At 49.6% G+C, this 25071-nt stretch overlaps 1 protein-coding gene across 1 annotated transcript in view; it reads left to right on the top strand.

Moving 5' to 3' along the window:
- Nucleotides 1-24273, top strand: part of CAPN13 (calpain 13) — a 52332-nt gene extending 28059 nt beyond the window's left edge. Inside the window, 14 exon segments of the mRNA XM_078057422.1 lie at nt 3070-3144; nt 4338-4483; nt 6097-6235; nt 7854-7866; nt 11731-11933; nt 12936-12980; nt 13336-13387; nt 16677-16734; nt 16846-16904; nt 18473-18541; nt 20387-20462; nt 22487-22615; nt 23631-23686; nt 24247-24273. Of these exon segments, the coding sequence (XP_077913548.1) occupies nt 3070-3144; nt 4338-4483; nt 6097-6235; nt 7854-7866; nt 11731-11933; nt 12936-12980; nt 13336-13387; nt 16677-16734; nt 16846-16904; nt 18473-18541; nt 20387-20462; nt 22487-22615; nt 23631-23686; nt 24247-24273 (1147 nt within the window).
- The last annotated feature ends 798 nt before the right edge of the window (nt 24274-25071 follow it).

Genomic DNA, 25071 nt, shown 5'->3' with positions numbered 1-25071 from the left:
AAGGAGTGAACGGAGCTGAGTGAGTGTCGGAGGCCCCTTGGCCATATCCCACACAGCTGCTCTCTGCCCCAGCTGGTCAGTGGGGACGCAGCTCTGTGGTCGGTGGTTCCCTGGGGCTGGGCCAGCATTTCCCAGCTGCCAAGAAGACTAATCCCCGGTCCCCATCCCTTGCTGACTAAGAATGAGATGACTGTCCCTAGAGGGCCAACTGGGGACAGCTTACCTGTTCCTCAGGCAGCCAGCAGGTCAGGTGGAGGCGATGGTGGGAAAGAGTATAAGACTTGAAATGCAAAAGCATTCAGACAAACAGGTGAACAGCACCCAACAGCAGTGAAAATCAATACAGTGAGAAATGAGCTCTGGAAGGCCAATGCAGAGTTGGCCAGTGACCCTGCCCTACTTCCGGGCTGCCCAGAACCTGGCCTGACGCCACAGGCTAGGCTGTGGCAGGGCCCACTCTGATCCCCTTTGAGCCCCTACAGCTGGCGTGTGCCTGCTCTAAGTGGGCACTTGGCAAATGGAAGATGAACGTGCATTGGAGCTAGGGATAGAGAAGGGGGAGCAGGCGGAAGGGGGGTAGCAAGCAACATGAATTCATAGAATGATCCCGGTGGGACCTCAGATGCCCCCTGGAGCACAGAGCAGCTGAATCCCTCCACACAAGGGGAATGAAAATGCAACACCATGAACCATGGACAGTGTTGTGTTTCCACTCACTCTTCCCCCTTCTCCTTTTATCTTGCCTCTCTTCCTTCTTCCTTCCCAGGGGTATCCTTTGCCTCTTCTGATGTAAATCTTAGCAACTTCCGGCCTTCTCCAGTTCTCTTTCTCAGTCATTACCCCAAGCTGCCAGTACGGCCCAGGGGGCGATGTGGTTAGCAGAATCCCTGACTCGGGGTTGGCTGCTGGGGTTGGAGTGCAGGAAGGGCAAATGTCAATGACGCATCTGCCTGGGGTAGGAGAAGAGGCAACAGATTCCACCTCGTCTCCTGTGCTAAATATCACGCGACTGGTGAAGGCAGCTGGGGTACCAGACATTAGGGAAGAGAAGCTTCCCATGGGCTAGCATGTTCAGGGCAAGCTTCACGGATAGAGTTGAACTTGAGTTCAAGCGGGAAAAAAAAGTATGATTCAGCTGGGAAGAGATCAGCAGGTAGGCGGGGACATGTAGACCACTGTGCTGAGCCAGGAATGCTAACAGTTTGTTCAGGGCCAACAGAGGAACCCGGGAGAGAAGTGCTGGGAGCCGGGGCCAGAGAGACTAAGGCCAGCTTAAGAATCTGGGTTTAAACACTACGGGCAAGGGATTTCCGAACGCCCTTCAGCAGGGTGAGACACGTGCCAAGCAGTGCTGACTCTGAGGGCCACGCACCTGGCTGTGTTTAGGTTCACCACGTCCCCCCAGAAGTGGGGCCGGAAGAAAGTGACAAGGCCACATGATCACCATCTCCATGCAGGTGGTCGATGCCCTCCCTGTTCTCTAAAGAGTGGAGATGGATGGAGAGAGCCGGATGGCCTAATCTCGGCCATAATTGAAATTTCAGATGCACACACTTAAAGGCAAACTTGCATGAATCGAAAGCATATTGATTTACACTACATTTATTTTCCCTTACACACTGCAGAAAATGTAATTATCCCTTAATTATAAAATTGCCATTTTACAATAACACATCTGACTGGCCCAGCCTGCGGCCCGTAGCCTGGGTGGTGGTCCCTGCCTTGCTCTCCCTCGATGCAAGACGCAAGCCACTCCTAGAGAGAGATCCATGACACGTTTGTGCCTCTGGGGTCTGTTGCTTATGAGCATGTCTCTGCTATGAGGAGCGGGCTAAAGAAGGGACAGCTGCTCCCTTCTGCCTATGAGGGCCTCTTCCTCCACCACAGACCTGAGGACTAGCTTCTGGAATACATTATCCCAAGGAACTGGACAACTTTATTAATGAAGCAAGCAGAAAACTTTTACAGGCCCACGTGCCAAGGCAGTGGGTTAACCCCTGTGATGATGTAATGGTGAGAGCTTCACTGAGCTCGTGGAGCTAGGAGTCCAGTGAGGGATGGCAAGAAATAAAGAAGCACTAGAAACACGGGGTACTAAGTGCTGAGACAGGAGTGGTAAGGGGCACCATGGGGCTTCCAAGGAGGGGCACTGACTCTTAAGGTGGAGTGGGGATACCACAGGGGGACAAGCAAGGTTTCCAACAGAGGTGGCTTTTAGGAGGAAAGATGAGTGACATCCTCAGGTTACAGGACTGAAATGAAGAAGACTATCCCAGGCAGAGGGAGCCTCATGGCGAAGGCCAAGGCAGGGTCAGGACAGGTATTTCCAAGGAGATGAAGGCATTCATGTTCTGAGTGTAGAATTCAAGGATGGGGTGTGTGGGGAAGTAGGGAGCTGCTCAGGTAAAGCTGGAGAGGTAGGCAGAAGCTAAGGTTCTGTTTCGGGGGCTTGAACTTCATCCTGAGAGGAAAAGGGAACCCCTGATGTGTTTTCAGCAGGGAGATGTCAGAATCTGACTTCTGTTCCAGAAAGATCATTTTGATGGCAGTGTGGAGAGTGGATAGGGAAGTGGGCAGGACTGTGTGGTGGGAAACTAGTGGGAAGTCCAAGAAGGGGATGAGGGTTCATGAACCAGGAGAGCAGCAGGAGGGATGGAAGTTAGTGGATGGCTTTGAGAGGGGTTCCAGAGGTGGACTCATAGACCGTCACAATCTGGCGGTTGCTTGCCTATAAGGGATATAAGGGAGTGGCTTCTCACAGTCCCACTCAGGCACTGGGAGAAGGCAGAGGTGCAGAGTGGGATAGGTTGGTTTCCAGGTCACCAGGGGCTCTGGTGGAGACATGGCTTGGCCCGTAGCATGTATCCATTTCAGGGAAGAGGATCTGGCTGGAGACCATTTCAGAAGCCACCAGCGTACAGAGAATGAGGAATTCTATCACTACGTAGAATGACACCCTCCACATGTACCCCCAGAACTAATGGAGGACAGGCCTCCTGCTGGGGCACATTTTGCTGAGACACAGTGCTTTGGAAGATCTCACCCTGTGGTCTGTCTCTCCATGCTCAGGTCTCTGGAATGGCAGAAAACCCACGGCCAACGAAAAAGACTGCTGTATGAGAATAAGGAAGATGGTGAGTTTTGGTATTTTTCTTTTAAAATTACATTGTAAAATTTTACTTATTGGCCACACCCTCAATCCCTACCCCTTTCCCTAAACTTTTGTGAGACTAGAGATTAGCTTTGCAGAGACCTATGTAGAGGAGACTATTTTTTTTTTCCACCAAGACACAAAAGCTTTGGATGGGAAATTATTTGTGTGCTTTCTTTTTGTGTGAAAGGTATTTCAGTTCTGAAATATTGGAACTTCTAGGAAATGTTAATGGTAAAAGGGAATATTGGCCCCAAAGCTTTGAAATCAATAGTTTCCTGAAAGCCAGGATGCCTGATTATCACATCTGTGTCTTCCACACCATCTTATTAGGACCCACAGTGTCCCCCTGGAGCCCACAGTCTTCCAAAAGAGCAATTCGGTATTAATCTCCCTGCCCTGACTCTAGAGCTCTGGGTGAGACATCAGTGTCCTTGCTCGGCAGCCATGTAGGACTAGATGTTTTAAAAACACATTCTCAGCCATGTGCTCACTTCTTAAAGGATAATAAGGACATTTTCCTGAGAGGTTGTATGGTTTACTTAGTAACATATTTAAATGAATTTAGCGTGTGTGAAAAGGAGGCTGGGTCTAAGGAATCAAGAAGCAGAGAGACAAATGTAAAGTAGAAAGGAAAAGTATTTCCAATGTCTCCACTTTAATCAAAGCACAAGGTGGGATTTTATTTTTTTCTTATTTTCTGCCCTTTTTTAAAATTTAAATTCAATTAGCCAATGAAGTACATCATTAGTTTCAGATGTAGAGCCCAACAATTTATCAGTTGCGTATAATGTAATGAGCACTGGGTGTTATACAAGGTGGGATTTTAGATGTTGAAGCCATTTTATTCTGATAAGGATCTCAACAATGAATTTGGCGAAGGATCCGAGGGAACAGCAGTTTTCCTAGCACCATGTAGGACCCAGAGCAGAGAGAGATGACAGCCATCCTTCATGGTCATGAGAGGGACATGCAGAACCCAGAGTTTTATTCAGTCCTGTCTTTCCGACCATAGGAGGGAGAAGTATACTTGACAGTGAGTGAGCCAGAACAAGGCTCTGGTCTTTGGGTAAGACAGGGGTAAGTCCATGAATACTGGAACTGATAGACAAAGGTAGAGTGGAGTGATGGGAACCCCCATCCTAGGAACAAAACCAGTAAAATGATGTGTATCTATTTATAACAGGATGTCATGTCAAGATTTCCAAGACAACTTCTCCTGCCTGTTTATATGTAACCAATTTCCAGTCAGCCTAAACCAAGGAAACATGCCTCATGAAATATGGTCCCAAATGATGTTTAAGAACCATGCAACTCCAGGAAACACCACAGGTAGTTATGACATTGGTAATTCTGCCAGATGGAAGCCGCCAGCCCTAGCCCTGTCCTGGCTTCAAGTCTCAGTGGCCTTTGATTCTACACCATTGGCCTGAACTTGAAAGGAGAGGAATCAGCCAGTCTAAAGGGACAGCTGTTCTCCAAGGGAAACAGTTGTTGGTGGGCTGGGTGGGAGAATCTCAAGTGTGCCTCCCTTGCCCTGTCATGCTCTCCCACTGTCTACTAACCTCCACCTGTCTCCCAGGAGGAGGACAGGTTCACTGCTCTTCAGTAATTACCCAGGATGGTGCGGAGCTGTGGAAAGAACACTGGACAAAAGTCAGGGATTGGATTAAGCCATCACTTTGCCCCATAAAGCCCCATCCAGACATAAGAGAGAATACTCCTGCCCCATGTTGGTTGGTGTATCCTGCAGCAGCACAGAGAGATCCCAGAGGTGGGCACCTCAGAACCTGTCTTTGGGTTCCCCTGAGATGAATTTTGTTGAGTGTGACCTTGGGAGGGTCACATATTCTCACTGCACCTCCTGCTCCCCATTTGCCACACAGATGAGTGAAATAGTTCCCCGTGAACATGAACCTGAGTATGCTTACACATCCTCGAGAGGAGAAGCTATGCAAACAAGTTTGTGTGTGTGTATGAGTGTGTGTGTGTTTGCACCTAGACATGACCATTCCCTCTCCTTGGCACCTGCCTGTTGAGAATGGCTTGCTGGAATGATCCACAGGTGCCCCTCTTTTCAACCTCCAGGATCTTCACTCTGCCGGTCAGAGAATCTAGGCACCAGGAGGCCATGGGTGGACTCTAAGGAACTGCCAAGTCACACTTGAGCAGTAAATTTACTGATTCACCTTCCAGAGCCTCATCTGTCTGACTGTGGGGCCAAAGTCCCCTTCCCTGGATATAGCACATATCAACGAACTAAGCAAAATGATATATTGGGTCTATTCTAGCAATTCCTTAGCTAGGTACACTTGAATGCATCATCTTGTTCAACCTTCGCAAGGAGGAGCCTCTGTGTCTCCCCATTCTCCTCTCAGAGCTTCCCAACCTGTGATCCGACCCTGCTGATGTGTATTGATTCATCTCTGTCTTGACTTATCTTCATTCTTCTACATATTTGAATCTACCTTACTTAATCACCTTACTTCTGTCTCTTGCTCTGGCTCTGATAAGCACACCTGGGTAGTAGAGTACTATGAGTCGCCATCTCTCTGCCTGTTTTCCTGTGTCTCCTTTGGTGCTTGGGGACTGACGTCCTTTCAAGGCTCTGATGGTTATCGCCAATGCACAAGCTCATACATACCCGAGGATTCTGACATTCCACTTATTATGATAAAAGTAGCCCTCATCTTTACAGTTAAGGAAACATTTTCACCAAGTGGGGAATATACTTCCCCTCCTTGTTTTTAAGAGGAAGAGATAGAGGCTCACAAAATGAAGAAGCTTGTGCCACAACTAGTAACTGTGGGAACTGGGACTGAGCCTTAGGTCTCCAAATCCAGGGTTTCCAACACAAGTCACCGGAGCTTTCTGAACCAGTATGGCCCAGGTCTAGGAGTCATAGAAGTGAAGCTGAGCTCCATTGACCACTCTTTCTCATGCAGAAGGACTTCCGAGGGACACGCAGTACATCTTCTCTGTGCCAGAGGGCATGGAAAGCAACAATGTCATCATATCCGTCAATGTCAGGCTGCAAAATTTAAAGGCAAAAGACAAATTTCCACTAAGCTTCAGGTGTTCAAGGTAAGGCAGCCTTCATCAGGGCTTACCCTTTCAGACACTTGTGCAGTCCTTGGGCAGAGAGAACAGCTGACCAGGCTGGGAGATTTCACTAAACTACCTCAGAGATCAAACCCTAAGGGCTCTAGAGTTCACCTGGTTCAACTCTAAATTTACAGGAAAACCTGGGCCTGCAGTCTTGACCAGGCTCGCAGTGGGACACACCTCCTTCCAGTGTCACTTGTCAGCATTTCCTGGTATGCTGCAGGCTCAAATGCTTGTTAGTCAAAAAATAGTCTGGTCCAAGACCAGCTGTTGTAACAATGCAGATTCCTGGGACCATCCCAAACCTTCTGAATCTGAACCTCCATGGACAGAATCTGAAAATCCACATGATAACAAGCTCCCTGGGTGCTGCTTATGTGCATGAAAGAGAATCATTGGCTAAACTTTGAAAGGAGTTTAAGGAAAAAACCAATCCTGGGTATAAAACCAGGAGGTATGTTTTTCTCTTGTATTTAAACCAAAATCCAGTCATAGCTTGGTGGTTGGCTTGCAAGCATCTGCTTGGCCATTCATCCAAGGTCAGGTTTTCCTCTCCACCTGGCCTCCCCTCCCACCATGGCACTCCCAACAAGCTTTGCAGTTTCTGAGGGACCATCCTTCCACCCACAAGTCTGCACACACCCCACTGTGAGGAGGTAATCAGGGAGTTCATTTTTTAAAATACTATTTAAAAGTGTTACAAAAGAAAATCTGATACCTCTGCTCCCACCTCCTTTACCAAATAATTTAATGCATCCCAAAGATAAAGTGAATGGTTCTTAAATCATATACTCCACACCCTCTCTGCACTGATATAACAAAGACCCTGTCTTTATGGGGGAACTGAAGGAACTGAGGTGAAGTGACATGGTCAGAGTTAATGGCAGAACTGGGGATTGGGCACCAGATGTCCCCCAAGCCCTCAGTCAAACGTAACCATCACCTCTGTGTCTGGGGCTCTGAATTTAGCATCTCTAGTAATAATCTTCATTCCTGTTCACTGAGCCTAAAGCAACAGTCACAACCATAGGTCAGCCCATGTGTGACAGGCTGAGCACATTTCTACTTCCCAGTTGCGTGAAATGAATGGAAAGAAATGGTTGGGGTTTGGCACAGTACTTCTGAGGGGCCTGAAACCTGCTGAGGCCATCAAAGAACATTGAAAGACGCAGCAATGGGCAGTTGTCATTGTCCTCACTACCAGGCACCTGAACACTCTTCCATTTGGTGGAAGGCAGGGCCTAGTTTCCCACTGCAGCAACCAAAGAGGCCAAATATTTCCTCTCCCCAGCCCCTGGATGCAAAGAGGTAGATGTGTGAGCCAGGCTTGTCTAATTAGATGCTTCTCTCATGTCCGCCTCCCCCATCCCCACAATCTCGGTCACTCTGGGTTTGGACTTTTGAGGTAGGACCAGCCAAGGGATTATCCACAGCAAATCTTGGGGCCCGGCAGCAGCAGTGCAGGCAGATCCTGGGCTGGCATCCAGCTGTGTAGCTCTCCCCACTGCTTCCCACCCACTTTCCCAGCTGCATTCTCTAGACTTTTCATAAATGGCTTTTTGCTCATCCCACCATGGTTTGTTTCCCTTGCTTCCAGCCAAGAATCCCAAGTGATTCAGGTGCCTTCTGAGAGGACTCTTGTCCTCGGAGTCTACTAACTCACCTCTGAGAAGAACAAAGGAAAGGGGCTTGGGAGGAATTGAGGCATCTGGTCTACCCAGCCAGGCTTGAATAGTTCTCCCTCAGCAAGAAAGAGTAGCAGGACAGGTAGTCCTGCTGCTCTCTCCTGATGAAGACTACTGCCCTCTTCCGATGAGAGACAGAAGCCCAGAGAGGGGAAGAGGGCTGCTCCAGGGCACGACTGGGGATGCTGTTCACATTGCCATCTGTGAGTCTGGCGCCCCAGAGCTGGGCATCACAGCAGCCTTGTGTTAACTGATTTGCCCCAAATTTTTATAGTTCAGGAGCCTGGCAAATTGTAATCCTACCTATTTTTAAATGCTGTCTAGCCCATTTATCTACTTTTTAGCCAGAGATGCATTTCTCAGCTGTACACTTTGCCAAAAAGGCACTAAGACCTGAGGTCTCCTCAGGCTCCCTGGAGGTCCCAGTGGATCTTTCAGGATCCTGATTGAGTTAAACACCAAAGAACTGTCCAGACTATGGCAACTCAAGAGACACTTGGGTTCCTTTCACACTTCAGCTAAGAAATATGCTATGTGACTGGAGCCACCAGATTCTCAGAAGTCTGCAGGGCTCTGATGGTGTTTGTGGGTACGTGCTGCTTGTATGACCACTATGTATGGTGCTTGCTCTGGCCCTGATGTGGTCCTGTGACTCCCAACTCCTACGGGAGCACCGCTCTGTCTTCCATCACAACAAACATGGGTGGTGTCCGAATAGGCAGAGAAAAAGGATAAGGGTGGACAAGCCATTTCATCTTCACCCCAAAGCTCCCCCCTGCCAAGGCTGGGACTTTCCACCTCCCTTCCAGCTCACTCTTGGTCTCCAGAAAATCTGTCTGGGTTGCAGAGGGCCGGGGGATCAGCAGGGGAAAAGAACCAAAACCCACACCAACAGTGGAAGACAGTGTTGGGTGATGGGTCTTAATCACCAAGGAAGCAAAGCAGCTTACTTTATTCCTACCTCTGCTCCTTAGACTGCTGGGACTGTTTCCACATCCATGAAACAGGTCCTAGTGTCTGCTTTCAGGGTTACAGGGAAGCAGCTTGCAGATGGCAGAGTGGCTTAAAAACTGCATCCTCAGTGCTTCCTTCTGCCACGTGGGAAGACAGAATGTTGGTATTTCCCTATTTGGATGCACACATACATTCCCTACAAACACTGGGAAGCCTAGAACAAATTCCCGCCATATTTTATAGTGGCATGATGGAATAAAAGACGTTTCCTCGCATTGGAACTCCTGATGCTGGGAAACTGACATTTGATCTAGGTTCCATCTTACCCCCGCCCTATTGACATCTCGCCCTTCCCTTGGTTTTATCATCATTGCTATAAAAAGTGACCACATGTGGCTGAGCTGACAAAGGGAGACTCTCCTCCTCTGTATCCTTCCCCCTTGAGTTCCCTACAGCCTACAACAGGTTAGGTTTTCTTTTCACATCTCTGCACAGGGAATGAGTAATGCTCCCATCCGGCGGGGTGTGCAGAGAACAGGCTGACCGTAGGAAGAAGGAATGCAAGGTCCTGAGCTGGGCTGCTGGGATCTGCTTGCCTTCATGTTTTTGTTTAGTTTCTGAACCTGCCTTTCTTTTTCTGCCCTACAGGTCGACCCTCAGGTATGAATCAGCACCTACTCATGCTTCTGTTGCCGTGCATTGGCAACTGTTATTGCCTCTTCCAACACCTGTAACTTTGGCACGTCTCTTGCTGTTCAGCAGCTGCAAATTCAATCTTGCTCTGTCCTGTAACAGATACAAACTTAGAATCTCCAAATAGATCAACTGTGCAGGACATATTTTTTGCTGTCCTGGTCTAAATGTTGGACCCCTCGAGCTGTTCTTTGGTTTGAAATCTAAGAGGGGCTGCAACCGTGAAACCATCTTCAAGAATCTGGCCTCTGACAGATAAGACTGATGCAGCCCGTTCTTTCCTATTTAAGATAAGAAGCAGAGCTAATGGCATCTTAGGGGGACTTTAGCCTCATATTCTTTGTCAGCCCCTGAATCCACCACAAACAGGATGCATGCTCTGCAAATGCACCTTCAGGGCATATCTAGCTCCTCTTTCAACCAAATAGCCACCTCTCCTGAGCAGATATTCTGGCTCGGCATTGGTACAGGGTGATTTAAGAGTAAGGATGGAGGACAGATGGAGTTACAAGCATGCAGACCCCTTAAATGGATGGGGGCTGTGGCTGCCGGGGGAGATGCATATGCCTGGGGACCAAGGATGTAACCACAGCCAACAGGTAGTACCTCTAGCATGCTTCTGGGTCCAGGGAAGCTCTTCCTGGCCTTCCAGGGGTGCCCCAATAGGTAGACAGAGGCCAGGACAAGGGGTTTCTAAGCAGGGAATACTCAGAAGCCCAGGCATAAATTGGGCAGCTAGGAGGCCACTGACACCAGGGGCCCAGCCACAGAGCTGGGTTTAGGATCTGATTTTCATTTCCAGCACCCTGGTCATTGGAGTAGAATTTCTGGAAGGGCTTCAAGGGAGGCACTCAAGTGCGAAGAACAAATCTCCAGAGCTGGAGTGAGGAGTGGGGATTTGACCCAAGAAAAGGCACAAGCCCCATCCCCAGAACTACAGGGTCAGGTCTGTGTGCCAGTAGGCCTGCGTTAATTTGATGCTGGGTCTCTGTGCGCTAGACCAAGAGCCTCCCGGCATGCCACATACTCATACTTCTGGCTGCCACTGAGCAAGTCTGCGCTAGAGGATAGGGAGCCTGGGCAAGGCTTCAGGAGTCCAATGGAGAGAGGAGGGCAGGAGAGCAGGGAAGCAGGGAAATTCTGGATTGTAGGAAGCACACAATCTTCTGTACATAATGTCCCCCGTGTGCACATGCATGTGCTTACACACATACAAACCCAGAGACATAGGACAGTACTGGCTTTCTAGAGAAGAATTGTTCTCATCATTGCTTTTGCCAGAAGGGCTCACACAAGTCAGGCTCCAAACCTGCTGGGGCCGCTGTTAACATCAGCAAAGTCACTTTGGAGGTCGCACCCAGCCCTTGCTGCATACCTGGGACAGTGACCTATCTCCTGTCTCATCTTGTAGCCCAGCCTTGTTCCCACCCTCTGAAAAGAAACTCTCCCTTTCTCCCTGTTTCTTCCCAGGGCAGAGCTCACAAATAATCATTTCACGCTACGTAACCACTCTAAATGGAATCCCCATGCTCGACTGTATTGGGGAAAATTTATTTAGTAAGGGGTTTTTATTATGTAATATGCATGTGACATCTGGTAATGGGAACTGCATTATATTTATTGTTTTATCTTTAAGAAAATATTGAAATAAAAGGAAAATGATCAGAGCCTATTATTCTCCAATGAGAAGGAATTCCAGGGCTCTGCTGGGAGACAAAATGGAGGAAAGGGAGGAGTCCAACTCTGCTGAGCTACACAGTCCAAAGAGTACTGTAAAAGGTTCAGGAGAGAAGGGGTGGCAGGGGCTCCAAAAGTAATTCAGTGTCGGAACAATTTCACTGGTTTCCATGGAAGTCTTTATTAGCAGAGAGAGTAACACCCAAACCCAGGATACTATGGGACTTAATGAGATAAAACCATGTACCATATCTTTTTTGCATTCGTTGTGGTGTCAGCATCTATATTAAATACCAGTCTGAATTCTGTGGCATTTTGAAAATCCAGGTAAGCACTGTCTCCCTTTTCAGGGACTGTAATGCTGTTTTGGTGAATGGAGAGGGGTCTGGAAGGTGGTGGGTCTCTTCTGGGGGCTGGGCCCATGCACACAGGGGGTGTTCTGATCATCTTCATGTTTTCCTCCAGTTCCAGCCCTTCTGGAAGAGGTTGCCACCCACCTTCTTTGCTCAATTCAGAAATGCTATCGAGGGCATAGTTTTTAAAACCAAGAGCAACTTCACAAAGTACTTCAGTCTGAGCACTGGGACCTACATGGTGGTCACCTCTGCCCACAGTGAAGCAGTTGAGTTTTTGCTCCGAATCTTCCTGAAAATGCCAGATGGTGACAGGTACAGAAACGCTGGGCTTCTGAATGTTTGATTCCACTTAATTTTATAAAAACACATTGTGTCATCCTGTGCAGCAGGTACTGTGTCAGTAGGGGACATGGCATGGGCCTCGCTTGCAAGAAGCTCACCACAAAGGGTGGTGAGAGAGTCCGAACCAACAAGTAGACCATGAACAGGATGGAGCCATTGCTCAAGAGAAGTGCAAAGTCATATGGGAGGACAGAGGAGAGGGATCCACCTCAGGCAAAAGGGATTGAGGAAGGCCTCTTGGAGAAAATGGCATTTGAGCTAGTCCTTGATGGAAAACATAGTCTAATGCTTAAAGGAAAAGGTAGTGCAGGTAGAAGAAAAAAAGCATGAGGGAAGTGGGTGAGCACAATGTCAGCCGTATGCCCGGGAAGATCATACATGGCATGCATGGCAGTTGTCTGAAATGTGACCAGGGGGTGGGGTGGGGTACATCAGGGAGACCGTGAAATATGGGCCTGAAAGACAGAGGCCAGTCATGGAGAGTCTTGAGTGCTAAGTCCATGGTCAAGACTGGGATCAACAAGTACACATCCTGCTGGGCACCTGATCCCCTGTTGGGCCTGAGGCAGACATCGCTATAATCATGGCCATCTTAACAGGTGAGCATGGATGGTGCCTCAGTCTGGCATGCCAGATGGCCACTGTACCACCAGGGTTGGAACATAAGACAAAGCTTATCTGCTGTCTTGGCAAAGGGAGTCACTGTACATGTGTATCTGGTTGTGAAAGGAACCATTTGCTAAATAGTTTGAAGACCAGATGGTGGCCAGTCAAAAGACTGGACAAGTGGTTATGATGCTTACCTGTCTGCTGACTGTCATGGTTGCCCATGTCACATCCCACTGTGCTGAGGGCCTTTCACTCAGATCCTTGGTGTAAATGTCCAGTGCCACCTAGGGTGTCCTCCATATACAAGCTTCCTTTAAATAGTGAGCCATTCATCCTTGTCACACTGTTTCCCTGTTTTTCTAGGAATCTGGGCAGCAATTTCAACCTTACAGCACCAAAGGTAGGTATGTGAAGGCTTGATTGGCCAGCTTCATTGGCCACATCCTATCCCCAAGAACTTCTGTCTCCTTCTTACCTCAGCACTGACCAATGAAAACAGAGACACCGTAATGGGCTGATGATGGCTCAAAGGGGCGGGGCAGGGGGGAAAAGACCAAGCCTCCAAGGTCAGGCTGGACCCAGTCATCTTCCTTCCACAAACTTTGGTGTTCTCATTCCCCTACAAGTTTTATCTGATTGCTGGATGAAGCCTCTGACTCAGATCCAGGTGTGGGGAGTGGTTCTTGTGCCTTTGCTGTACCAGACAGATAGCTTCTTTCCTCAGAAATTTGATATTGACTCTTTTCCCTTTGATCCGGGCAAGTCTTCCGGAAAATGGCTCCCAAGAAAGCATCTTCCACAGATATGATCAACAGGTACAGTACTTAGCACGGGGATGAGTGATGGAGCCACCAGGCCCTTATCAGGATACAGAGAAGAAAAGTGACTTGGTGGGTCATTTTGTCAACCTCTCTCCCTGGATGTCTCCAGATCCGATCTGGTTACCAAGCCCTGGATAGAAGTGGCATCCTAGCTGGGTGACATCTGGGCTGGAATGCAGAGCTTGGTGAGGGTGGGGCTAATGATGGGGGTGGGGGGTATTTTAAATCTTTAAACAGGGGCACCTGGGTGGCTCAGTTGGTTAAGCGGCTGCCTTCAGCTCAGGTCATGATCCCAGGGTCCTGGGATCAAGCCCCGCATGGGGCTCCCTGCTTGGTGGGAAGCCTCTCTCTCCCTCTCCCACTCCCCCTGCTTGTGTTCTTTCTCTAGCTGTCTCTCTCTCTCTCTGTCAGTTAAATAAATAAATAAAATCTTTATTAAAAAATAAATAAATAAATAAATCTTTAAACAAATAACTGGCAATACCCCCTGAAATCTTTCCTTCTGCTCTGCCACTTCCCTTGGCATCATTCCTCCCGGGAGCCAGCCAGCTTCAGAAAACACCAGCCGTGTTTTTCCTGCCAAGCCACCTATGTGCACAAAGGATTTTCTTAATGGTTTAATAAACCGTTATAAAGAACTCCTTGACTTGCCAGGATAAAAACAGCTGCCAAGGGCTCTGCACAATGGGCCTTTTGCCATTAATAGTCATGTTGGTTTGGGAAGTGCAAAGTGATAGATAGATAGATATGACCATGTGTACCATGCCAGTCTTGGGCCAGGCAGAGGCCAAGGACAGGAAGGATGCCAGGCATTCAGAGGGCTAATGGGGTAACTAGGAAGCAGCTTAAAAGGAAATTATTCAGACAGCCTGGGCCCAGAGGGAAAAGCAAGGAGAAATGAAGAATGTGCCTGTCGTGAGGGGAATATGTTTTAAGGAGCCGCTCAATATGGACCTCCTTGAAATCAATATGGGCCCAGGATTCAGGTCCACATCTGGGCTGATTCAGAAGGCACTTCACTTGATGCAAGACAAGGTCTGCCCAGATGATTATCCCCAGTCTGTGAGCTCCCAAAGGCAGGGATGGCATTATATGCATTCCTTGTCCCCAATATCTATCACTGTCCTTGGCCCCGAGAAGGTGCTCAGGCAATCTGCATTGAATTAAAACAGATTAGCTTCCCCAGAGCAGATGTCCAAACTAAGTTTACTGCCCCGAGGCAATCAGCAGGACCTAATTAGGATACCTGAGACCAGGCTTCCTTCAGGGGCAGATGGCAAAATCCGCAACATGGTTCATGCACCTGCACATCTGAATTAAAAAATATAATTTGTCATATGACAAATGGTACAGATTCCCTCTAATCAGGGTTTTTCCAAACAACCACCAAATGTCTCCTCATTGAGGGTAACTGGTAGCCTAGATGGGGCCTTTGTAGGAATTAAAAGACACATGCAGCTCTGTGCCAAGGTGCACAGCTCAGAAGTGGAATAGACTGGACTGCGCCCCCTTTTCACCCCCTGGCTGAGCACCCTTGAACAGGGCCAACCTGGCATCATTCTGCACAACCTGTGAACTGTCCTCAAAGGCTGTATCCGCAAAGGAAAGTTGAAAGCAAAATGTCTGTGCACGCACTCACTGAGTCCTCTCTCCTGATCTCTTGTATCTGTTTAACTAGCCTTAAGTGAACTCAATGACACGCTACCACTACCATGAGTTACCTACATCAGCCATGACAGTGGTGATGGTACTATAACCCAGGGGTTGCCTGGGAGAAAGGAAGGACATGCTCAGCCTCTGAGTCAAGTCATGGCCATCTATCCATTTATTCAATTGGCAAACATGTACCAAATATTCCAAGCACCACACTAAGCTTTGGGAATGCAAAACATCAGTCCTCAGGGAATCTTATGTTGAGGTGCTGGAGACAGACGTGCAATTCTTTGGGTATTTGTTTAAGGCAATCTTCATCTCCATTCCTATCCTCATTTCCTCAAACATTTTGGTCCAGGTCAGGGACTGTCCTAGGGTAGAGAGACATGCAGAAGGAAGGAGACATGGTCCATGTCCCAAAGCTACTTATAGTCTAGTTGGTGACTCCACATAAGTTAGAGTTCCTTGCCAACTGCTCTGCAAGTTAGGTGCCATGATTCTTTTGAGGAAAAACTCTGCTGATAGTGGGCACACACTGTGACTGTTCTGATGTAACCCAGCCAATGAGATGTTGGAGGCATGGCCTGAGGGCCAATTTCAAACACTGGCAGCATGTTTTTCTCAGGGGCAATAAAAGGGGTTCTCCCCTGAGGACAGGCTGTGGGGCTGCTTTTGCTGTCAGTTAGGTGGTGAGGCCAACCAACCCCGAGGACAGCATGTCTGTGGGTCTGTGGGGTGTCTATTCTCAGAAGAACCCAAAGAGACACCTTCTTCCCCCTGACCCAGTCCCACTCTGCAAAGCCATCTGCTGAGGGACCTCACTCTGGCTCCTTCCCCCACGTGAAGCTCTCCCAGAGTGCTGACGTCACATCACCCCCTCAGCTTTTACCAGCCTGCATGTGAGAAATGGCCGTGCGCAGCACCGCTCTTCTTCTCTGTGGAATCATCGTGGAAGACGCCCCCCACAAAGCTGCTCAATGTCCCTGGGAGAAAACTGAATGCAGTTAACAACTTCAGAAGTTCAGGCTGGGAAAAGTTTCTCTCCCCTCAGCCTCCATTGCTTCCTGTTTTTAATCCAAGGAAAACCTTGTCTTCCTTTATGGTTCAGTGGCTAGGAAGACTAATGCTAAGTAATGTGCTCAATTAGATCAGCTTCTCTTAGCCTAGATTCCTGACACTTTCATCTCCTCTGCGTGCACACACATGCTCATGCTCACACTCACTCTCTCAACAGTCCTATTTTCTCTCCATCCCTTTCTGGAAGCAGATGGGAAAACACACCTACAAGGCTGAGTTGATTCATTCAACACTTCTCCCAAGGGGTTCCCAAGTGCCATGTATGGTGGAGAGGAAGAAACTACTGCTTTCTGTCCAACAGTAAAGGAAGAGAGAAGTGCAAGGCGACCCACACGTGGTATCAAATGTCAGGAGTGATGAGCACTACAGACGTTCAGGGGGGGAGCATCGCCATGACCTGGAGCAATTGGGAAAGGCTTCATGACAGGCTAGATGGGCACTGGGTGGGAACAGAAGGCTTGGAAGTCTGAGCACTTCTACAGAGGAAGGCAGGTGTGCCCCTCAGTTCCTGAGCACTGACGGGATTTCTGCGTTCCTCTCTTGTTTGGATCAGGGACTGAACATGGATGCCACCCAGCTTCAGAGCCTTCTCAACCAGGAGCTCCTGAAAGGTAAGGTCAGACCCCACAGGCCTACTGGCCCCACCCTCATCCCCACTGCTGAGCCAGTCTAGTGTCACCCCCACCCCCAACATTTCCATCCTTCCCGTTCTCCAGCCCCAGGAACTCCAGGGGACACGTTCTCTTTGGATGAGTGCCGGAGCACAGTGGCTCTGATGGATGTATCCTTTGCAGTCTTCTCTCCCCTTCTCTGGCAGCTCTATGAGCCCGTCTGCTCTTTGGGCTTCCCTGGGGGTCTCATTAGGACATTAGGAATGCTTTTCACTCACAGTGTTTTCTCTTCTTTGGTTCTAAGGGCTCACCCAAGAGCCTGGGTTCCTGTGGATTCTATGCTAACTCACTACCTGTCCCGAACAACCATAGCAACAGTGCCAATGGTTATCATTTATCAAGCATCTTGGCATGCCAAGAATTGTACTGGGATATATACTTTCCTTGTAGTCCTTGCAATAACCCCTATGATGTAAGAAGTATGATCTATCACACGGTGAGAGAGGGGTTCGGAGAGGCTAGGCAGCTTATTAAGTAATCCCACAGCCAGTCCGAAGTTGTGCCTGGATTTGAAGAGTTTGCAGCCTCCAAATCTGTGTCCTAACATCATTCTGCACTGCCTCCTGGCAGCACCGATGGGGGCTGTTTTCCTCTCACCCTCCCCTTACCCTGGATGAATCTTCCCTAAATCCCTTGTTCAACAAGCCCCAATTCAGTAAAGAGAACAACCACTGGAACTTGGAGAAAACGCCTGGGTCTACAGAGAGCCGTACCCCGTTAGTGCTACCACGCCACGGTGGCGGAGGTCGGGGCGGGAGGAGCGAGCTGTCCGTGGGCACCAGTGGCCAGGCTGGGAATCAAGCCCAGGGCTCCTGACTCCCGTCCTGACCGCCACCTCCAAGGAGCTATTTCTCCCCTGCCCGCCCCCGGAGAGCCTGGCTCCCAGCTGCGCCCTGTGACCCACCCCTCAGTGTATGCAGAGTGAGACCGATCGGGCTCCTCCACTGTTAACAAGGCCCAAGTGGGAATGGGAGGCCGGCCATTGTTGAACAAGAGTGCTTCTTGATGAAATCGCAAATCAAGCCCTGTCTCTGCTGGCCCTGGTTTGGAATCACCTGGAGACACTGCCCAACCCCCACAGGTGAATCAGAAGGGCCCCATGGCTCCCCACAACCCCAGGGCGGGTCACCCCGGGGGAGGTGGTGTCTGCCAGAGCCCTGCAAAGCAGACAGGTCTGTTCTACCCTTCTTCCCACCCACCCACTGCTCCCCTGCAGCACTCAGAGATAGATTCTTTTCCTCGAATTAGCTCTTGTTAAACCCATTGTAGTGCTACGGGGTGACCAGGGCCGGCTGTACCGCCTCCCCTCCACCTAGCTGCACCCACATGCTGCTTCAGGGGTTGCAGGGACCCTTCATGATCCTCCCCACTCTCCCCTGCCAGGGGCCCCACTCCACCCGGTGCAGGCTGTGTTCCAGGCTCTCTCTTCCCCTGGATGCACGTGATGCTGGCCCCCTTTTCTCAGGGCTTCTTTCCCCTTCCAGTTGCCCGTTTTCCTCTGTAAAATGAAGCTAAGCCAGGCCCCTGCAGACACAGGGGGGGCCAGTTGGGGTGGGGCCACGTCCAGGTGACACTGCACTGACGGTGCTACTAGTTGATGGATGGAACTGCTCCTGGCTCTGTGGGCAGGGCCTCTGCCCCCCGCGCGCCGCACAGTCCACTCTTAACTCCCCTCCAGCTGAAAGTGAACGGGCGGCTTGATCAAGAGGAGTTTGCAAGGCTGTGGGGCCGGCTTGTCCACTGCCAGGTACCGGCATTTTCTCTTTGTGTCCCATTTAGCAAATTTCTACTGGGTGCTGCCCTACCTGCACAGGTTGAGGGGCGTGAAAGAAGAGGAACCCAGCCCTGCCCTCAAGAGGACTCACATTTTGTTCAGGGAGACTACACGCACCACTAGAAGACACGAGGCAATGCCCAAGCAAGTGGCAGGTGAAGGGTACTCTAGGAGGCTGAAGGAGAGAGGGGTCACCATGGATGGTAGCTAAGACTGCCAGCCAGCGTCACCCCTCCCCAGTGCCCCCGTCCCCCCGCTCCCTGAGACATTACCCCTGTGCACTTGTTCGCCGTCCTATCTGCCAGGTACAACAAGATCACAGATGTGGCCTGTGGCCTCTCCATTGTTCTCAGGACAAGGTCTAAGCTCATCAGAGCTGTACACAAGACCCTGGAGCAGGGACCCTGGTTTGGGTCCAGGAGGAGCCCTTGGACTCCTCCCACTCACTCCTTCAGCCCCCAGCTGTGAGACTTGGATCCCGGCCAGGACCGAGCACCCTGATTGTCCAGCTTCAGGAATCTTCCCTGGGAGGCCTCGCCTGCCCCCAGGCCCGGTTACGTCCCCCTGAGCCCACAATAAAAGATAAGGTGTTCTCGTGGGGCTATCCCAGGATGTATCACCTAGTCCCTGACTTAGGGGACTCACAGGGCATTGTAATGGCTGATCTATCCCCCCCACCCCATTAGATTGCAGAGCAGGGGCACCCTCATGTTCATCTGCTTCCCCCAGCACCTTTCTTAGCGTCTTGTACACAGCAGGCACTCAAAAAGGCCCAACAAATGACCAAAGTAATAAATTACCGAATGAGTGAGGGACTCCCGATCGAGGGCTTTCTATATACTCACCAAAAGCCAAATAAGGCCGGAAAACGTTCTTGGGCTGCTATTTCACAGTGATCATTGCCCCCAGGAATCGGTGGGTCACACACCTGCTGGGGGTATTTTGCCTTGGAACAATTCCTGTGGGGCGGCTGAGCAGAGGCCCAACCGGGGAGCCCCAAGTCCAGTCGCGGGGCGGCTGCATGCTTCCTCCCAGCAAGTCACCTGCCCGAGCTTCTGTTTCTCACCCGGGAAGTGCAGGGCTGATCAGGGTTCGGGTGAGAACCAGGGAGAGGAGGAAAAGTCCGGGGTGCAGGAGAGCCGCCCTGGACAAGGCTGTGTTAGGGCCACTACCTCCTGCAGCTGGGCCAGGACCCAGGACGCGGTCCCCACCTGCCTGTTACATGTACTCACTACCGTGCAAGGCACCCTCCTAAGCTCTTCCTAACCGTTTGTTCATTGACCCCTAGCAGCAATCCTATGAGGCACGTACTGTAATTGGCACTGCACTGCAGGTGGGGAAGCTGAGGCCTGGAAAGATGAAGTCACTTGCCCATGGTTACACATCTGGTAAATAGTCAAGCCAGCATTTAAACCCAGTGGTGTGGTTGCAAATTCTGTGCTTTTAACCACCACCCTATGCAAAGTCTTGAGAGAGCTCCACACCTCCCGGACACAGGAATCTGCCATGTGTCGGGAGCCCAGTCTAGGAGGTGGGGAAGGACAGAAAGGAGGTTGGGAGAGAGGAAGGTGCAGGCCTGGGAGAGGAACCCACAGCCCCACAGCGTGCGGCCAGGGTGGTTGGCTTTACCAGGTGGCTCCCCCTGCTGCCTCCCTGGGGCCTTAGCTGAGCTGCCCCTGAGCCCGATCCACTCAAGGTTTATTGAAGCAGTTTCCTTGGGTGGAAAAGGGATTTCCAGGACTTCTCTCTCCCCAGGACTTCCTCTTTAAGATGGGTGAGGGCACTCACATGGACTTCTTGCTTCCTTTCCCAAATCAGAGTGTTTTCCAGAACACCCAGAATCGCTCTGGAGTTTTCCTGAGTTTGGATTTGTGGAAGGCTATAAAGGATACAGGTAAAGCAGGGGCCATTTGGAGTCATCATGACTGGGGCCGTGGTGATGGTGGAGTGTGTGTGTGTGTGTGTGAGAGAGAGAGAGAGAGCAGTGCACACCCCTCGCATGCTGTAGGCAAGGCTGGTGCAGCAAAGCTGGACAGTCAGGAGAGAGCAGAGCAGTAGGCTCTGTGTCCTCCCCAGTTAACACCAGCCTCTATGGGCCTCCAGGCTCAGGACTCAGACTCCATCCTCCCCAACCTGAGTTCTTGTGTGACAGTCAATTTTCCCAGTCACCTTTTGTCTCCAAACAGCTCTGTGTGAAAACAACCCCATGTCATTGATACCCTCTCAGAACTCAAGCTTGCCTTAAACACACTTCCATCTCAACCTCTGGGCTGTCAGGGTTCAACCCTCATGAGCAGGTGGATGCACTGTCTTCACAGAGGGTTTGGAGCTAAGTGAAATCAAATGTCATCTGTCTGCTTCAAGAAGGCAAGAGCTTTCAGTCCTAGGATGATGATAAGGATACTGTAGGACGCCTAAGAGCTTCAGGGTTCAGGGAGAACTTGTACTCATGTCATCTCATTTGATTGTCTCAACTACCCTGTGATCAGGAGTCATGATCTGCCCTATACTGGTGGGTGAAATGGATTACACAAAGGTTAAGTCAGAAAACTGCCACCTTCCTTGAGAAAATGTGAGATCAGAGTCCCCCCAGGTAAACACCGGAAGGAGATGCTCCATAGTTCTCCCTCCCGCGGGCCCCCAGCCTGGAGAGCAGGGAGAAGCATCTTCCTGCCTTAGCACCTGTCCTCCCCTTTGTTCTTCATACCAGAGGGCAGTGGTTCTCAAATTTGAGCGTGCACCGGAACCCTCTGGAAGCTTGTTAAAGCACAGCTTGATGAGCCTCACCCCTCACCCAAAACTTCTGATTCAGGAGGGCTTGGGTGGGGCTCAAGAATTTGTATTTCTAAGAGGTTTCTATGTGAGGCCGATGCTCTTTGTCTGTGGACCGCACTTTGGAAACCCCTGAATAGCTACAGAAAAAACGAAATCTGATAGGAGACCACACTGATGACTCCAGGATAATAAAAGGGAGACAGATAGAGAATAGCTGGAATCCAACTAAAATTCTTCAAAGACCAAGCAGATAACTGAAATGGGCCATGGAGCTGACCATAAGAAAAGAGGGTGATTTTTGAATATGGTGAGCTGGAGAGTGCTTGGCCTATCTAAAGGCATTCAAATTCTTATTTTATTAATGCTGCTGGAGACACCAAATATCTCTGGTGCATGAGGCCCACAGGCCACCAGGCTCACCCCCTTGATGGATGGTTTGGCTTGCAAGGTTCTGCTTGCCCCCCAAAGCTTGCAGCCATGGCCATTTGCCAGTTTGCTGTTGTCTGCTGTGGGGTTGGTGCCCCCCAGACCTCATAATTAGACATGTAGGACAACCAGGCCCAAAGAGAGCAAGGTGCCTCTGTCTCACCCACCTGTGGCCACCTTCTGACTGTGGTCTCCTCTCTGAGGACCAGTCTCTTTCCTAATCCACCAACGTAGGACTGAATCTCCCACTTCCAGGGACCACACTTGCTCACACTAGCGGCGTTCACACCTAAGACCCACATGCAGTCATGGGGTTGGGAAACAAGGTGGTTTCACCAGGTCACCAACGGGGAGAGGCCTGATGGATGCAGGGCTGGGAGCAAACTCCAGGTGTCCTGGAAGCTCCCTGTTCACATGGGAATTATCCAATAATTATGAAGGCTGAAGTACCCCCAGAGCAGTCAGTGTCTTGAGTATCTGGAGTTGGTATCTGGCCAAACTCCACAACAATGTCACTGGGGCCCAGCAGCCAAGAAGAAGGAGGCAACAAGAGAACCATTAAAAATATGAAGTGGAATGAATGGGCACCTGGGCCAGACTAAATAGGAAACAGTGGTGGAAGGCCACCACTCCAGGCGCATTTCTCAGACTTTGCATGTCAGAGGACCGGACCTGCTCCCAGCTTCCTCCGGCTCACTAACCCACCCCATGGCCCAGACTTCCTTGCAGGGACCTCCATCAGCAACGAGCTGCTGGATCTCATGACCCTCTGGTACAGTGAAAACAGTGGCAGGGTCAGCTTCCCTAGCCTGGTCTACCTCTTGTTGCGACTTGAAGCCATGGTGAGTAAGTGTCACCTGGGTGACATCCTGGAGACCTTCACAATGACCAAGAAACATAGGAGAGGATCAGGAATGCAATCCTGCCCCAGGCCTAGGCAAGGCCTCAGTAGCGGGGTGAGCTGGAGTCTTGCATGAGGAGCCCTTGCTCCAAGAGGCAGAGCCAACCTTAGCCTGTGTAATGGTATAGTCAGCCTGGGTCCCCTGCATCCCTTCTGTACTCTTTCTGTCCAGGACATTCCCCTATCCCAGGTCTCTCATTTCCTCATCACCCTATTTAGTACATCTTTTAGGATCAAGGTTAATTTAACTCACTGTGTCCCCTCTTCATGTTGTTTACCATTTAAACCTATACTATAGTCTTGCAATGAATGATTAGGGTCTCTGCTGAAGGAATTCACACACAAGTGAATAGGTGGGGGCAGAGGGGGGGCTTTCCCAAGGCTCCAGAAATTCAACTATGTAGGTCAGACGTTTGGACACTTCTTAGCAGCCTACCCCCTTTTTTCCAATGAAATCCTATGTGAAACCCCAAGCCATACTATAGCTCAAGAGTTGTGTTGGGGGTAGAAGTGGGGTCTGGCCTCATCCTAATCCTCATCCCATCCCCGGCATGAGGCACCTCTGCAAACCCCACAGCTCTGAGCCAGGCAGTTAATAAAGACTGAGAGAACAGAGCCCTGGGAGCATAAAAGAGAAGGGTGAGGCATAAACCTCCAGAGAATTCTCAGTTGGACAAGGGGGGTTCCCCAAACTGTGCCCATAGAACACTTGATAAGACAGGCCCATACAACCCCTCAGCTGTATGTGGAAGGGTGCAGAGTGCAAGGGCACAAGAAGAGGGAGAGGCGTGTGTGGGCCAGAGTGGTCACAGAGAGCTGTCCCACAGGTGTGGGGTTTGGCTGGGAAGAGACAGGAGGGAGGCTGGGCACACTGTGGAGAGTGAGACAGTACTTTACATAGAATCACTGTATTTGATTTTATCTCCCTTGACCTGTCCTGATTCCTCTCCTCCTCTTTAGAGACTTTCCGGAACCTCTCCGAGGATGGAAAATGACTCTACCTGACAGAAATGGAGGTGAGGTACTTTCCTCCCCCAGACACAGGACAAAGCCCAGGCCACCTCTCCTCTCCTGATTCCAGGGGGAATTTTTCTCCCTGAGGATATTGGATAGTCTGTCAAAGGCCAGCGAAGCTGCTGTCCCCCCGCCTCCAATTATGGCCTTTATATATTACTGGCTGCCAAGGCTGCTTTAGGATCTTGGCAGACAGATTTTATTTTTTTCCAATAGCTTAGTAAAGCAGAGGATTATGTGGGAGTCATAAATCCAAGAGGGAATGAAGAACACCTGCTGAGCTCACTGTACATTAAACTTATTCCTACTGAGCTTTAGAAAGAGCCTCCTGGCCCAGCCAGCTGGTCGACCTCAGCTATCCCTCTCATTGCCTAGCTACTCAGGGAGTAGCAAAAGATATGCTGTGATGGGGGCTTTGAGACCCCCTGCTGGGTTGGAATTATCTGGAAATGTTTGATGAGACTAGACTGAGATCTTTCAAGGAAGGGGGTACCATTTGCCCTGCTCTGTATTAAGCGAACAAATTTTAAGCTATGTCATAATGATGATGCTTATTTCTCACTGGATGAACCTGGTCATGTACAACTGAAGCGGGGAGTAGAGCAGACTCCAGAGTCCAGGTAAGACATGGCAGTTCTAGAATAATTTCCTTCTAGGAGCACAACTCCTTGTGTCCTCCAGGAACTGCACACAAGACTCTTGCCCCAAGAGCAGCCTCCCTAGAGATTACAGAGCCCTTATCTGTGTGAGCCAGGGATCAACTTCTCAGGGCCTCTGAATTTCAAGGCCAATGCTGCAGGCTTCATTCAAACCATGGGTGGAATGACCAGTGGACATTTATGAAAGAGTGTGGCCTGAAAGTCATGAGTGAGGGATTTAAAATTCTTATTTATTAATTCATTTATTTTTTATTGAGCTATAATTGATATTTAACAATGTGTTAGTTTTAGGTGTGCAATATAATGATTTGATATATGTATATATTGTGGAGTGATTACCACACTAAGTTTAGGTAACATCCATCACTACACATAGTTACACATTTTTTTTCCTTGTGATGAGAACTTTTATAATTTACTCTCTTAGCAACTTTCAAATACATATACAATATAGTATTGTTAACTATAGCCATAGTGCTGTACATTACATCCCCAGGACTTAATTATCTTATAGCTGGAAGTTTGTACCTTTGGACTACCTTCACCCATTTTGCCCACCACCCCCACCCCCCACTTCCAGCAACCATCAATCTATTCTCTGTATCTGTGAGTTTTGTTTTGTTTTTAGATTCCACATATAAGTAAGATCATACAGTATTTTTTTTTCTCTGATTTACTTCACTTAGCATAATGCCTTCAAGGTCCCTCCATGTTGTCACAAATGGCAA

The sequence above is a fragment of the Halichoerus grypus genome, chromosome 10 (genome assembly GCF_964656455.1).
Source record: "Halichoerus grypus chromosome 10, mHalGry1.hap1.1, whole genome shotgun sequence".
Taxonomy (NCBI): domain Eukaryota; kingdom Metazoa; phylum Chordata; class Mammalia; order Carnivora; family Phocidae; genus Halichoerus; species Halichoerus grypus.
Note: the sequence above shows the minus strand (reverse complement) of the source record. Positions and strands in the feature narration are given on the sequence as shown.